General features: G+C 39.5%; 2 protein-coding genes across 3 annotated transcripts in view; both read right to left on the reverse strand.

Annotated features, from left to right (window-relative positions):
• Nucleotides 1–361: 361 nt before the first annotated feature.
• cfl2 (cofilin 2 (muscle)) lies at nucleotides 362–9,840 on the reverse strand. The gene is made up of 4 exons (XM_028035368.1): nucleotides 9,676–9,840; nucleotides 5,712–6,019; nucleotides 2,959–3,035; nucleotides 362–1,472 (listed from the first exon to the last, which is right to left on the reverse strand). The coding sequence occupies exons 1-4, from the start codon at nucleotides 9,676–9,678 to the stop codon at nucleotides 1,360–1,362; spliced, it is 501 nt and encodes a 166-aa protein (XP_027891169.1). The 5' UTR covers nucleotides 9,679–9,840; the 3' UTR covers nucleotides 362–1,359.
• Nucleotides 9,841–11,238: 1,398 nt separating this feature from the next.
• Nucleotides 11,239–14,819, reverse strand: part of baz1a (bromodomain adjacent to zinc finger domain, 1A) — a 30,181-nt gene continuing 26,600 nt past the window's right edge. For both annotated transcript variants that reach the window (XM_028035348.1, XM_028035349.1), the window contains one exon: nucleotides 11,239–13,618. In XM_028035348.1, the coding sequence (XP_027891149.1) occupies nucleotides 13,443–13,618 (176 nt within the window). In that variant the 3' untranslated portion in view covers nucleotides 11,239–13,442. The remainder of the gene's footprint in view (nucleotides 13,619–14,819) is intronic.

Below are 14,819 nucleotides of genomic sequence, written 5' to 3' on the forward strand. Positions count from 1 at the left end.
AGAACCCAGGTTTAAACAACAGTAAAGGCCATGATTCTTAAGCAACTATATTCACTGTTTAGACACCAAGTTATTGTCATTATTAACTCATACATTTTTTTTAAAAGGTTTTATCGATTCTAGCGGCCTTTATTTGAGAGTGGTCAGACAGGAAAGTGGGTTGAGTTAGAGGGAAGACATGCAGTAAAGTTCATCAGGGCGGAATTCGAACCTGTCACCACCGCATCAGGTATACGGATCGCGTCCTCTATAAAATAGTCAGTTTGTTGAAGCTGGGAGTAACCTCAAAGATTTAAAGTACAAAAAATATTTTCAGAAATGTAATTTGTGATTGATAGAAAAAAAAAAATACCAGGAGACATTTTGTCTGCCACAGGCTTTTATTGCAAAGTGGCTTCCTGTGATCTCAGAAACAATGTTTCACTTTAAGGCTCCTGATGATGATGATGATGATGTTGTTGTGGGGGGAGTCATCTCTCACTGTTGGGGAAGGTAGAGGGTGGGGAGTGGGCTAAAACCTGCTTCCCGTAGTGCTTTCTTTACAAAACAAAAGTGCACTCCGACTCTGGTGTGACGGTTACATTCAAACTGAAATAAGGCGACAAGCAAACAGCTAATGATGGTCAGTCATACAAGAATGAGAACTGAGGTAAACAAATCTTCACTTGGAAACAAAAAAAAAAACAAACAAAACAACAAAAAAACCAAAACAGAATTTAACACCAGGAACTTCAGTCTCAACCTGTAGTGTTCAAATGAAAAGTGCTGGACAATAATCTTATGCATAGTCTAACACGACGTGTCAGCCCGGTTGAATGAAATGGAGAGGACACAAAAGATTACAATAATAAATATTCATGTAAAAAGCTTCATGAGTGCAACCCGTGTACAGCAGGAGGCAGTGCTTTGTGGCGCTCTCGTCACACAACAGTGGCTGCTTCCTTCATATCAACTTTTTTGGCAAAACTCTGGCTGTGTGTGAGGGAGGGGGAGAAAGAGAGGGATGGAGGGAGAGAGAGAAAGAGAGAGAGAACCTTGGTGGGGTTTGGTAGTGTTGTTTTATTTCCGCCATGTAAGCAAAGGTCACATGACAAACTGGGAGGTGTTTGCATATCATTATGTTAATGAGATCTCCATGTTTAGGAAACAAAAAAAGAAAAAGAAAAAAGAAAGCAATAAGAACCAAGACAAAAAATAAAATAAAATAGAAACAAAGAAGCCTAAAGACGCTAACACCTTCAGGACATGGATACAGACAGCAAGCTTCTGGGTGAAGTGACGGTGTTCAGGTGGGGTTGGTTGTTTCGGTCCTGATGGCACGGCGGTTGGCTTGACTCCGCTCGGCTTGCCGCTGCCGCATCACAGCGGCTTGCCCTCCAGAGACACCACCACGTTACCGCCCAGCTTCTCGGCCAGCGTCCGGCGGTCCTGAATGTCGTCCAGGCCGTTCACCTGCCACTCGTGCTTGATACCTGAGAAGACGTTCCCAGAGTCAACGCAGCTGTGGACGAACACGCCCGAGCATTCACTGACTCACGCCAAACCAACGCACACACAAAAGCTGGGCAGGTCTGACCAATCATGGAAACTCCTTTTCTAACCAAACAGTCATGAATGAGCCTAAAACCCAGACAAGAACAACGCCACCACAGAACTAACAGGAAGCCGTCTAGATCAATCCTCTGCTTCAACAAAGCCATTAAGAAAACAAGAACACTTCACCCTGAGATGAAGGGAGTTTGTCATAAGCTGAGTGTTTATAGCTCTTCTGTCACTGAGCTGACTGGCTAGTAACAGGTAGCAACTCTGACATTATTCACAAAGTGTAAGTTAACTGTAGACTGTATCAGCCCAGCCGCCGAGCTTACATCCCTATTTCTCTCTGTCGGTGGTACAGCAGTGATGTCAGGGATGAAAGCTGAGTTATGGTCGCTTTCAACAGTTCGGGTTGAGCGCGTTTTTGAGCCAAGGCAGCAGTATGGTGTTTATAGTTAAGGTTTACATTTGAGCCGCCTGGAAGAGAATCTTCCAGATTGTCCAGTTTGTGAGAACGGCGGTGCGTGTGATCTGCGCCGAGTTACAAACATCCAGAGGTGCACGAGGTGCTGCGCAGCGTGCCTCTGCTTACCCGCTTCAACGCGCGCTGCTGCGTGCTCGGTTCAACGAGTCAACAATAAACGTAGCTTCTGCAGTTGCTAGCTGCTCCAGGTTCTGAGCTGAAATTGATAAAGTGTCAAAATGATCCGATCTCCATCCGCGGTTCTGAACTGATTTGAATTTGTGTCGTTTCATCTTTAGTGACCAGTAGCCTGATGTTTCTGTTGGTCTCTTGGTTTGTTGTACTTCATGTCAGATGGATTTCAGAATGACATAGTCGCTGTCTGTGGTGGACAAACTTGTAAGCTCCACTGTTGCATAGTTGTTGTATGTGTTGTAAAGTTAAATTATTATGAGCTTTTTTATTTGGGTATAAAGGGCCCGGTCACTAGCCCCGCCCCCCGGCCCGACGCTGACTTGTTCCGCTAGTGGATGAAAAAAAAAAAAAAAGTTACATAAAAGTGTTTCACTGTAAAGGTGGTTTGTAGTGCGTTTTGTTTCAACCTGAAGTGTGAAATAAACTTCAGTGGAGTTTGAAAACAAAATATGTGTCTAGGTTTATGTCTGGTTGAACGATGCGTGTGCCCAGTTGATTTTCTTTTTTGGGGGGGATTTTATTGTAATCCGGGGGAGGGGAACCACTGCTGTAGTGGGTCAGAAAAGTCCTGTGTTACTGATAACACAATGCGTTTGATGGCCTTATTATCAAGTTCAGAAAGATTGGATGTAATTCACAAACAGTACAACTGGCCGGCTAAAGGGACAGAATGTTTTTAATACTTTCTACAGCCTAAAATTACAATAACATCTAATCTGGAGATCATTCATGTTGCTGCAGGAACTCTGTAACCAAGTCCTCACCTGTAAACTTCTTTTTGATGGCATCTTTAGAGCTGGCGTAGATCATCTTGCTCTTCAGCGGAGCGCTCTCTGGGGCCCTGAGGAGGAAAAGAAGTTCAAATAATAATTAAAAGCTCAAGGCTGCTAATACTTTTTATTTAATTTACCCTAATGAGTCAACTGTTACAGCGCTTTATATCAGTTCAATGATTACACATAGAAACATGAATGCAGAGGTTTTTTTCGCAGTGTATTTATTACCAGTTAGTCATTTTTAGGGCTGTACTGATTGCAGTTTTCAGGCCAATCGCCGATCTGTGAAAACTCCGACCTATTGATTCTGGCCAAAACCAATTTTTTTATATATATATATTTCAACACAGCATGACCACACCACTGACTTCACTACTTCAGTTAAGCTCCCCACAATGCATCACTGGAACATGACCAGCCATCAGACGACCAACAAGATGGGAGACAAAAAAATGATTGGATGTTAATATGGGTCCAGTTTTACTGATCGGACTGAAACAGATGCGTTAAAAATACAGATATTGGTGCCGATATTTCGTACATCCACAGATTTACAGACCTTTGCAGAGTTAGATAAGATCAGTTTCACTTAAATATCATTAGACTCAAACTGAAAGAAAGCTGGTCTGACGCACCACGGCAACCTTAGTAAATTTAATAATTATTACATTTCCAACCAATATATTTAATGTGCAGTCTGAGAATCCTAACGGTAAGTTAAATTATTTTATGCCATATTGTGCTTAATTTTTATTAGATATAGAGTGAACCCTCGCTATATCGTGGTTCACCTTTCACGCTGCTTCACGGATTTGCATCGTGCATTGAGTTCTGCATTCTGATTGGCTAAACAGTCTCTCTGCTTCTCTACCTGTGTGTCAATAATGTTGCGGTTTAATATGTACACGTACGTAAAACAGCTTGCCAAATTTAACATAATCGATGGTGGCATGTCGGTTTATAAGAATCTTTTTGCCCAGAAGAAAAAAGAGCAACAACAACTACTGATAACTATGTTCTTCTCTCGGAAAAACACACCTGCACCGCGGGCTTTAGAAGAAAAAAAGCTACAGAGCGGAGTCAGGATGCAGCGGCTCAGTCAGAGGAGCAGTGAAAAAACAAGGGTTCAATGTGTTAGAATGAATACATCACACTTCATAACACTGAGCTGCTACAACTTTGAGTACCGGAATGGCTTCCAGACAGAACACATCTGTAGAGCTGACATGTTTTTATTTTTACGGTTTTAATCGACAGATTCAGTCTTTAATTTTGGCATCGGTGAGGAATTTAGGTAAGTAATTATGACATTGTGCTTGACACAATGTCATAGCTTGTCACAGCTGGAAACCTAAAATACAACATGGGGCAGAAAACTGAAAGCAGCACAGTATAATTTTAGACCGAGACAAAGGCTGAACCAACGTCCGAAAAATGCTAAAAATGTATTGCTGCTCCGAGAGAAATCTAAAAGTTGACGTGAATTAGGCGAGCCGAAAAAAAGTCAAAGCAAGTCTGAAAGCAGCCTGACAGAGCCAGCAGAAAAAAAAAAAGGATTTGTTAATGTAGTGCTCTAAAAACAGGCCATTTAAAGACATCACTGTGAGATCATGTTCTGCTGCCAGCGACTATCAAATAATCCCTGAAACAAAAATAATGTCTGAATTATTATCCACAGCTGTGCAATAACTGCTTCTGAATGGAGGCGTCTCTGCTGCTGCTAAACTTGCAGCACACATTTTATACTAGACATGAAATGTGTCTAGTATTCATAGAAAGCTATTCACAGAGCATTCTATGAATATTAGCATCAGTAAACCTGCAGCTAACACAGCAGAACTGAGCAATGAGAACAAATCTTCCAGAAAAAGAGGATTTGCTCCAGGTGAGTCTCTGGTGGTCGTTCCTGTGAGCCAATCAGAACAGCAGCCATGCAGAGCAGGTGTGGCTTTCCTCTGAACCGATGGCACAGAATGTAATCCCAACCAGGCTGAGGATTACGTTCCTCTTAACGCGCCGCAGGGCTGTGAGGAGTGGAAACATGGACGCCGGGTTAACCTGCTGCCTGTCACTTCGCTTTGATTGGCGTTTTCTTCCAGCGTGCGAGTAAACAAGCGGCATGACCCAACCGTGATCTCAAACAATGAAAAATTATTACGTAAGCCTATCGCAACAATCAAGAAATCAAGAAATGAAAACAAGCTGGACAATTTCCATTTGCAGGATTTTTTCTACTAAAGAGAAACAATTTTCTGAAGATAATAAAGGTCTGCAGTCTGGTGCTGTGGCCTCAACCAAACAATTTGGTTTACAGGCATTTCTTTCATAATTCATTTATTTGTTATGTCTATTTTGTTTATTTTGGCTATTTAGAATGTCTTCCAGTTCCAGTGTTAGATGTTCTTTCGCATTTAAAGTTTATTGATGTTTAAGAGTGTGTTCTTTCATCATTATGCCATTCTCTTTGCATCACTTGAAAATTGTTCCAAAACAACAATATTATCGTTTATCGCAATAACTTCTGACACAATTTATTGTCCAGCAAAATGTTATAGTGACAGGCAGGAATACTCCGGTGTACTGTTTCTAAAGAATTGATAGTAAGTTTTCTCAAAAGGCTCAATAAGAAAAAAATAAAACAAAAGAACATGATTTCAGTCAGTTAAAAGTTCAGCCTGGGAATTAATAACCCTGTTTAAAACATATCATGTTCCCCCATCACCACGCCACCAGTACCGTACCAGAAGATGAAGACCAGGTCCTCCTTCTTGGACTCCCTGGTTTCGTAGGTGGCGTCATACAGCGCGTATCTACAGTCATTGGGGGGGAGGAGCTTGACGAAGCAGCCGTAGGGGTCTTCCACGGTTTCGCCGATGTCTCCCACCAGGATCTGCTTCCCCTCTTCCACAATGATCTTCTTCCTGTCCTCGCTCAGACAGAACAGCACGGCCTTCTTCCTCTTCCTCACCTCTTCCTGAGTTGAAGACTTCCTCACCTTCATGTCATTGAAAACCCTGATGACTTCATCGTTTACTGTCACACCTGATGCCTGCAGGGGGAGACGGGAGGGGGAGGCATTCAGGGATCGTACCGAGACGTTCATGGCTCTGCTGTGGTCAGCACTGTTTTTTCCCTGTTTAAACAGTCGGCATTTTACAGCAACACTTAGCTCTGAAGTCCTAAATCATCTGATGAGTCTTTAGTTCTCTCACATTATATCTAGTGTGGTGCAGACAGAAACCAAACACCAAGTCCCAGAGAATTACAGAAGCACCAAGAGGCTGAAGTCTGGAGCTAACCATTATTTTTAGGAAGTAATTACTCTATTGATTAATCAGATGAAAAATAATGGCACATCCTAGACATTTTTTTAATTTAACCACTGAAGTCTTTTTACACAATATTAGTAATACAATAAAATGTGCAAATAAATAATTAAATTCCTTCTTTATTGCCTAAAATGCAATATCAGCATTCCTTTAGTGAACACTTGATCATTTGTAGGAAAGGAAAAAAATACCCAAAAGAAAATCATTCATCTACATGTGAACAGGACTTAGCATCAATACAGTGTAGAGCTGATCTTGCTCTGGATTAACCGATTAATAATAATTGGGCATATATATATGTATATACAGTATATATAGTGGTTGTTTTGGTTGCCAAGCAATAAGGCATTAATAACCAGACTTGGGCAACAGGAGAAAAAACTGTTTTCAATAAAATACTCTTATTCTCATCCATCAGCATAATTACACAACAAGGCCAATGGATTTTCTCAATATGCATTTTCTCAAACAAACCTTTCATAAATGAATGAATGAATGAATGAACGAACGAACTAAAACAAACAAACAAACAAACAAAAAAAACAACAATCTGTTTCATCTAGATTTCTGGTCTGGGTGGACTGGCTGTGTAACTACTGCATGCTAAAGGCAAGATTGTGCAATAAAGGTTTTTAAAAAATGGTGCCGTGTGTTGCTAGCTTAAAAGTTCCTTAAAAGAAACTTCCAGATCACCGTTTTATTCTCAGCCATGAATGTTCAGGTGAGTCATTGACAGGAAGAGAGGGGCTGAGTGTGTGTTTGCTGCATTGCTGTACAAAGAAGGACAATAAGTCGAGGTGGAAACGGGTCAGATTGGATTGTTGCGCAAATCAGCATTTTGAATAACAAATTTATTAATCCTATCTAAATATTAAGTACAACCCTATTAGTTCATTTGATTTTTTTCTTTTAAATTTTAGAAAATGTTAATTTTGGCTAGAATGGTAGCAACACCCCATCATAGCATCTTGACTTACAGTAACATTTTAGTTGGAACAACATACAATGGTGTTATTAGCATACTAAAAGCAAAAGAAAAATTAACCACCAAGTTTGTTTTAGCTTTTAGGTTAATTTCAGCAATTTAGTTTCTAAATTGAGTTCAATGTTAGCCAAAATTAGCATTTTAACTGACATTAACATTTCACCAACTTGTTGCATGTAACCAGAGTAGCAGTATCCATACTAGTAGAAATAAATCAATACTGCTCAACAAGATAGCCTTAACAAGCTAATATTAGCGTCTTAACTCATTTATAGCTACTAAGCTGGTAAGAAGCTAACATTTGCCAACCTGCTAGTGGCAGTATTTCAGCTAATTCTTCCTAAATGGCTCTTAGCACAGCAGATGGTGCAAGCTAAGATTAACCAACATGCTAGAGTTAGCCAACATGGCCATTTAAATGCTTAACATTACACTGGTTTATTTTGACATATCTTTTAATTGCTATGCTAAGTTGAATAAATTAATGTTAGCCAACTAGCATGTTGGCTAACCAGCACCATGTCATCTAACAGTATTTTTGCTAATTGCAGCATATATCCTATTCCAGGTGTTCTGGATAAGGTTCAGTTCAGGACCCCATTGATAGCTCAGATTTTTTTGGTAGATGGTTTGACAGTCAACCATACGTAACGTGTCTGAGCACAGCTTAGCTCGTTTAACAGTTGTGCTTCAGTTCAGCTTTTTGAGCAGTTTTCACCAAACAGTTCAACTTCCATCACAAATCAGCAGACAGCTTCTTTTTTTTAGTCATGTTCATCTACCTTTGCAAATACGATGACATCCTTTACTGCAGCAGAACAGCTGTTTGCCAAGTCTCTGTAATAATCTTTGGCAATTTTAACCAAGAGGACTTACAGCATGCACTGATTTTTGTTTTGTTGACAATTCTATTTTTTTAAATACTAAATCAAATTTAACATCTTGTGATGTTTTGTGCAAAGGAGAACATTCTGAGCTATTCTCCTGTCTTGTGAAGGAGTCATTTAAATTTGCTGCAATTCTTTTTTTTTTTATCTGGGTTCATTTGTATTGATACCTCTGTTCAATAACTGCTGAGGAAGAGAGACTGTTCAGTAACCCACGACTGTTCCAGAGAAATCAGCGTATTTTTAAATATGCCTTTTCAAGACGGTTCAACACGTCAACATGTGAATAAGTGAAAAAGAATTGTGTTATAGTTTTATAATAAGTAAATCACAGGTCACAACTTTACAAATCGTGATGGGAAATCATGGTGCACCTGTAGTTTGAAGACATTTATGGTCATAGGAGAGTTATACCTTTTAAGGTGAGACTTTTAATCTGATAAAATTGATTCCTGACAAATAACCATTTACGTTTGAAGGTGTGGCTAACTTAGGTCAGAGCGATTAACTGGACAAGATAAGAAGACAGGCAGAGGTTTTCTAGAACCGAACAGACTTGAATCAACGCCTTCATTCAACTCTTATGTGAAACTTCAATAATAAAGTTATCACTACTGTGTTTCCAAATCACCTAAACCTCCCGCTTTTAAGTAAACCACCTAAATATCAATGTATGCTTTACAACTAAGTCTCTGAATTACAGCTTTTAACAGATGATTCAGTCGTTTCATGTCTCATTATGTCTTCAAGAAAATAAAAGGTGTGTCAGAAAAACTAGATTAGCTGGATTAGATTAAAATACTTTACAACAATAAGCCTTGTGATTAAAATGCCCCACCCTCCTCCTCCTCCTCACATAGTGTAACTAACTGAAACCAACTTTAAAATGAACAGATTAACTGACAACTTGTAAAGGAATTAACCATAAATTAATTCCAATCGTTTCTGTGTCCATTAAATTACTCTCTTTGATTAAATGTTCTGTTCCTTAGAGGAGTGGAACTCTCCCAGGCCTCCACACGGTCTGCACCGTCACTGTGTGACTCAGCCTGGCAGAGAGTCGGCCTCACAGCCACGGTTCGATCGGTTCGGCGGGCCTGGATCAGCCCGGGACAGCAGGGTGCGGGTTGGTCGGCCGAGCAGCACCACAGCAGATAAGATGGCCGCCCGAAGCTCCACGCCACGGCCACGGGGCAGGGCCGGCCCAGGTTGTTACAATGGGTACCGGCTTCGACGCCATATCTTTGAATTAATATGAAAAGTATGTAATTCCATTAAGAACAGAAGGAAGAGTCTTGGTGCCAGAACCGTTTCTTGGCGACGTAGACACCCGAATAGAGGCAGAATTTTGCGGACTAAGAGCGGCGGCAGCCATGCTAGCTAACAACACGCTACCCACCGACTCGCTCCACCGTCTGCGGGAGACCCGCAGGATTGATGCGGCGACTGGACCCATTTCACACGCCTTTGTACATCAGGCGGAAAATCTCCAAATAGTACTTACCATTTTATTCCGGGATTTGTCCGCACTGCGTCGGAATCAGACTGAGGTTTCTCGGGGTGAAAGGTAGCAGGGAAAGTAGCCGACTGACCGGAGGAGGAGGAAGGAGCAGGGAGAGAGAGGCGGGGCTACAACTGGTCAGCTCCTTTCTTCTTGGACTTTATTCCTACTTCTTTTCTTTTTTTTTAATGGAAACTTCCTCTTATGGAGAAACTGGTTAAATTGCGGTCTTGTTGGATATACATACACATTTACTTCCAAATGTATGGAATTCAGTCTGCTAGGCTGGTCATTTGGAACCTTTGCCTCTTAAATTAGAAATCAACTCAAAAGGCATTTTGTATAAACGTACACCGTGTGGTTATCAGTATGAAAATAAACCGATGTTTGAAAAGTTATAACCTTGAAACATATTCCAAAGCTGTTCCGGTTGATTAACAAGTGTTGGGAGTCACCAGACTTTTTGTCAGTTTTAAACAGAAAAGAACAACTCAGTCCCCTCAGCTATTCATCTGAACAAAAAAATAAATAAATAAAAAATCACTGATCAGGTTTTTTTTTGGCCGATACTAATTTCAGGTGTTTAGGTCCCACCTGCTACTTCTAAATTTGACCAATTCCGATTTTTTAATTAGAAAGTTCATAAAAACTGCAAGACAAAAAATGTGCTCCCAGTTTCTAGATGCATGTAGAATTTTTTAACACCAATAAAAAAAAAAATTGAGGTGTTGCGTAATACATATGCAGCTAAGCATATGGCCATCAGATTTCATTCAAGTTTAAACAGTGGGAAAAATGATTGCCTTTGTGGCATAAATAAAACCAATGGATTAAATTGTAGAGTTCTGTTTAAAATCTTTTTGCAAATAGTATTATATTGTGATACTTTTAGTAAATAATTCAACAGCTCGTTAAAGTAATTAATTTAAATAATTTCCCTGCTGGGATGAATAAAGTAATTCTTCTTCTTAAAGGATATCCTTCTGTAGGAATCTCCTGTCTACTGGAACACATGGCAATAAGAAAGAACACCTAGGGTCTAAAATGATTTAAATCCAACAAAACCATACAGTAAACCAACCGCTCAATATTATTTCTAAGTTATTACTATGCCAAGAGGTGAAGAGTTTTTAGGGTTTTTTTAAGAAACCAATATCAAGGCAATAGTTTGGTTTTCCATACATTTTTTTTTTACAATTCTTCAAAAACACACCATTGAGGACTGCACACAAATTTTCCATGAAACAGATCTGGGTTTTGTGATGGTCACTCCAAAAACATTAACTTTGTTTTCTTATCTGCTTAAAAGGCCAATTTATGTCCAAGCTACAACGTCCCGTCTTAGGAATTCTGATACCGCTTCAATATCTCTACATAATCTTTCCTTAAGATGCATGCATTTTTTGCATTGGATTTCATCTAAGTCATATTTGATATATATATATATATAGCATTTTTAAACTGAATGTAACATTTACTTGGTTATGCTACAAAACAGCACTGCGCATATGGAAAATATATAATACTGCTCAACAAAAAGACTTATAAACATTGAGGGTTCAGGAGTAGCAGTCTCAGTAAAAACTCACTTTATTTTTTTACATCAGAACAACATCAGAAGTTGAGGGCAACTAGCAGTCATAAATAAAGACAGTGAAATGAATGCTTCAACTAAATAAATACAGATACAGAGCAGTGAGAGATGGCTGCAGTAGCTCCAGTGTAGTGTCCACAGCTGACACACCACCATCAGCATCAGGGAGTGGGAATGTAAATGTAGCAGAACATCAAAGACAGGAAATGGTGCAGTAGTAAAACAAACAACAAAAAAAACAACAAATGACTAAAACTACAAGCCCACTGCAGCAACTGGAGGTCTTAAAGGAACAATTCACAATTTTAGAACGAAATTGCCTTCTCTCTCAGGAAGAGACGCCCAACTTTACACTCAAATTTTAAAAAGGAATGTGAACAACACAATTAAAATGTGTGAAGATGGAAATCAACAGACATGTTTTTGAGACCTATATATCTGCAAAAACTAAAGTCATCAGCAGAACCGCTCTTCTTCCAGATTTTATTTTCTGCCTGTAAGGTCAGCTTGGTGTTCCTCTCCTCTCTCAACCTTAAGTCTTTCATTTTGTTTTAAAGCAGCAGCCATTACTGCAAACAGATTGGGACTGCAGAGTGGCATGGGCTTCCACTCATATCTTATAGTTGTATACTTCAGACTGCTAAACATCCCAGTTCCATGTGAAACTCTGAGCCAATAACAGAACACCAATCCCTGAGAGGCGGGGTCAGCTGCCAGGAACTAAATCCATGTCCAACCTTTCCAGGAGGACAGGTGTTTTCCTCACATTCAGACACTCCTCTCCTAACCTTAAAAAGTGAATTGTGGTTTCCTCACTTTAAAAATCAGTTGTTGCTTATGGTTGACATAACTATTTTTAAATGTCTAGTATAATTCACTTTTTAAATGTCAGATGGGGAAAAAAAACTTTAAAGTCTGAATGTTTAGAAGGATCTGCATGTTAATGCCCCATAAAAAAAACTGTTAGTCTAACAGCCAAATCAAAATGTTTTACAAACGCAATGTCTTTAAAATGTATCACATTTATTAATTTATTACTAATTTTTTTTTTATTTGCAAAAGAAAAAGATTTAGGATCTGATCTTTAAGGCATTTTAACAGACATCTTTCCATAATGTATGGCTTTCATTTTAATTTTCTTTATGTACACTTGAAAATGCTACATTGCTGCCAAAATAAAAAATAAAAACTTTGATCAAAGTATGAAAAAAAACTACTCTTTTTTTTTTTTTTTTTACACTGCAAACTGGCTCTGTATATTTATATATATAGTGGTTTTCAATAGCTGACCTCAGAGCATCGAGGAAACCATGATAATATATGATCATGGTTCTGTATGCTGGGAGAGAGGAACACAAATGACAGAAAAAAAATACTGTCAGATTTTTTACTAAATATTTCTACAATTCCTTTTTTTTTGTGGTTGTAAGAATGTCCACTAGTTTTTAGTTTAACAGTGACTATTTATTGAAGTATGAAAGAATTGTTTCAATGCAAACAATGCCATCTCTCATACCCAATTAAGCCAGTTCACACCTATGTACATTTGATCATTTTGATTTTGGCAGCACCAGACTTCCATATATTTGAACGCTGAGCACCAGTGGCATAACAAGAGTGAAAATCTGCTGCTTGATACAAACACGTTTTCATTTATAACAAAGATTCTGTCCCTGAGCAAAACATAAGAAACCTCGTCCGAGTCTTACCGGTCAGTGCAAATGTTCCTCAGTGGTTTTTGCTTTTCAAAAGGTGGGGAATTAGCAGGGACTCTACTGGCTCTACTGTCCTACAGCACCAAGTCTGTGTGTTCAACACGTTTGCTGATATGGTCAGAGAAATTCCCCATAGACCCAACTGCCTCAGGAAGGAGCCCACAGCTTTTCTACTACGTTGTCGTCTCACAGCAGACGTAACAGAAGTAACACATCAGGCCAACGTAACCGAGGATAAACTCTGAGATAACTCCACCTTTGTGGAATATCTGCTCATCAACTTTTAAATTTGCACCGTTTTGAATGCCCTCTTTCATTTATTTCAACTCTTGGCTGCATCCGCCAGCTGATTAGGGTCAAAGGTCACCAAGGAATAATCTGGAAACAACAGCAATACTTTGTGAGAGTCGGTCTGTACGTGTGGGGCCCCGGAGCCAGCAGCAGGACGTACGGTGGCGAGGTCACTGTCGGGAACGTTTGGCAGGTGGAGCGGAGCATCGCTCTCTGAGGCCCAGACGGTTGAGCGCCGAGTGGAAAAACTGCTGCAGGCGCATGCCGGCCTTCGCCTCGTTAGTGTGGCGAGGATTGTACTGAAGGCAGTTGGAGAACATCAACTCCACGTCGGAGATGTAGTCGCCTGCAGAAACCCAGAGGGAAAAAGGCTTGATAATCATCAGAACGCATTCACACTCAGAATTTACCTTTGTTCACTTTAATAACAAATGCAGATCTAGGGATAATAAACACTACGGCTGGATTTATTAACAATCAGTTTGAATTGATTTTTCTTCAAATGGCCCCAACATTAATTTATAAAACCCTTAAATTGACCTTTTAATATGATATGTCTTTTCCTTATCCTTCATGCTTTGTGACATCTCATGAGTATCATAACAAAACATGGCGGCAGCATTGAATGTAGGGGTGAACTGATTGCAGTTTTCTGACCGATCACCGATCATTAAAAAGCATCCACTCATCACTGGCATCAACAACATTAATTTGGGGATTTTATAATGTTTTTCAATCATTTTTAAAACAAATAATAATTAATCTGTTCAATATACTTAAGTAAAAAGTCATTTGTTCAACAGGGATGAGTTCAAGGCCAATCCAGAACCTTAATGTCAGTTCTATCCTTTCCAAAACATGACTGAATGTGTTTGGAAAATCCAATATTTCCTCATCTGAACACTTCAATGACAGGAAAAGAGAAGTGTTCACACCAAAAGTGGAACCTTCAGACACGTCTGAAATTTGGACCTACACCCACAGACAACAGCGCCTAATGGAGAAACGTCTCAGAAAAACAAGAGACAAAGACTGGGCTGTTTGATCATGACAGGGAGAAAGTTGACGTTTTGATACGAGTGCTCTGTTATTGTCAAGCACAGTGGTGGTAGCATGATGCTAAGAGTCCGTTTCACTGTTAGTACAGCAGAGAGTGAAGGAAACCATGAAAGCGGCTTCAGTCTTTAGCTTTTCCTCTACTCAGCAGGGAAATTGTTGAAACCAAGTAAGAAAGGGGAATTACTGTTTTATCTATCATCACATTCCATGGTCAGCGAAGGGTGACACAAAGAGCTAAATTAATCAGCCAATTGTTTTGGGCAGTGGAAGGAAGCCAGAGTACCCAGAGAAAACCTAATTTATAATTAGGTTTGTTTTAACACTTCACTCTGTCATAGTGAGTACACTTTCTCTGAGTGTTTCTGTTTTTACAGTAGGGGTGGCTATATAAAACATAGGTAAGAAATAGTTCTTATTGTCACTTTTATCATTATTACAATAGTACTACGAAACATTGTGATAAGACTTTAAATCTATATCGCCCACCC

Source organism: Xiphophorus couchianus, chromosome 13, assembly GCF_001444195.1.
Source record: "Xiphophorus couchianus chromosome 13, X_couchianus-1.0, whole genome shotgun sequence".
NCBI lineage: Eukaryota > Metazoa > Chordata > Actinopteri > Cyprinodontiformes > Poeciliidae > Xiphophorus > Xiphophorus couchianus.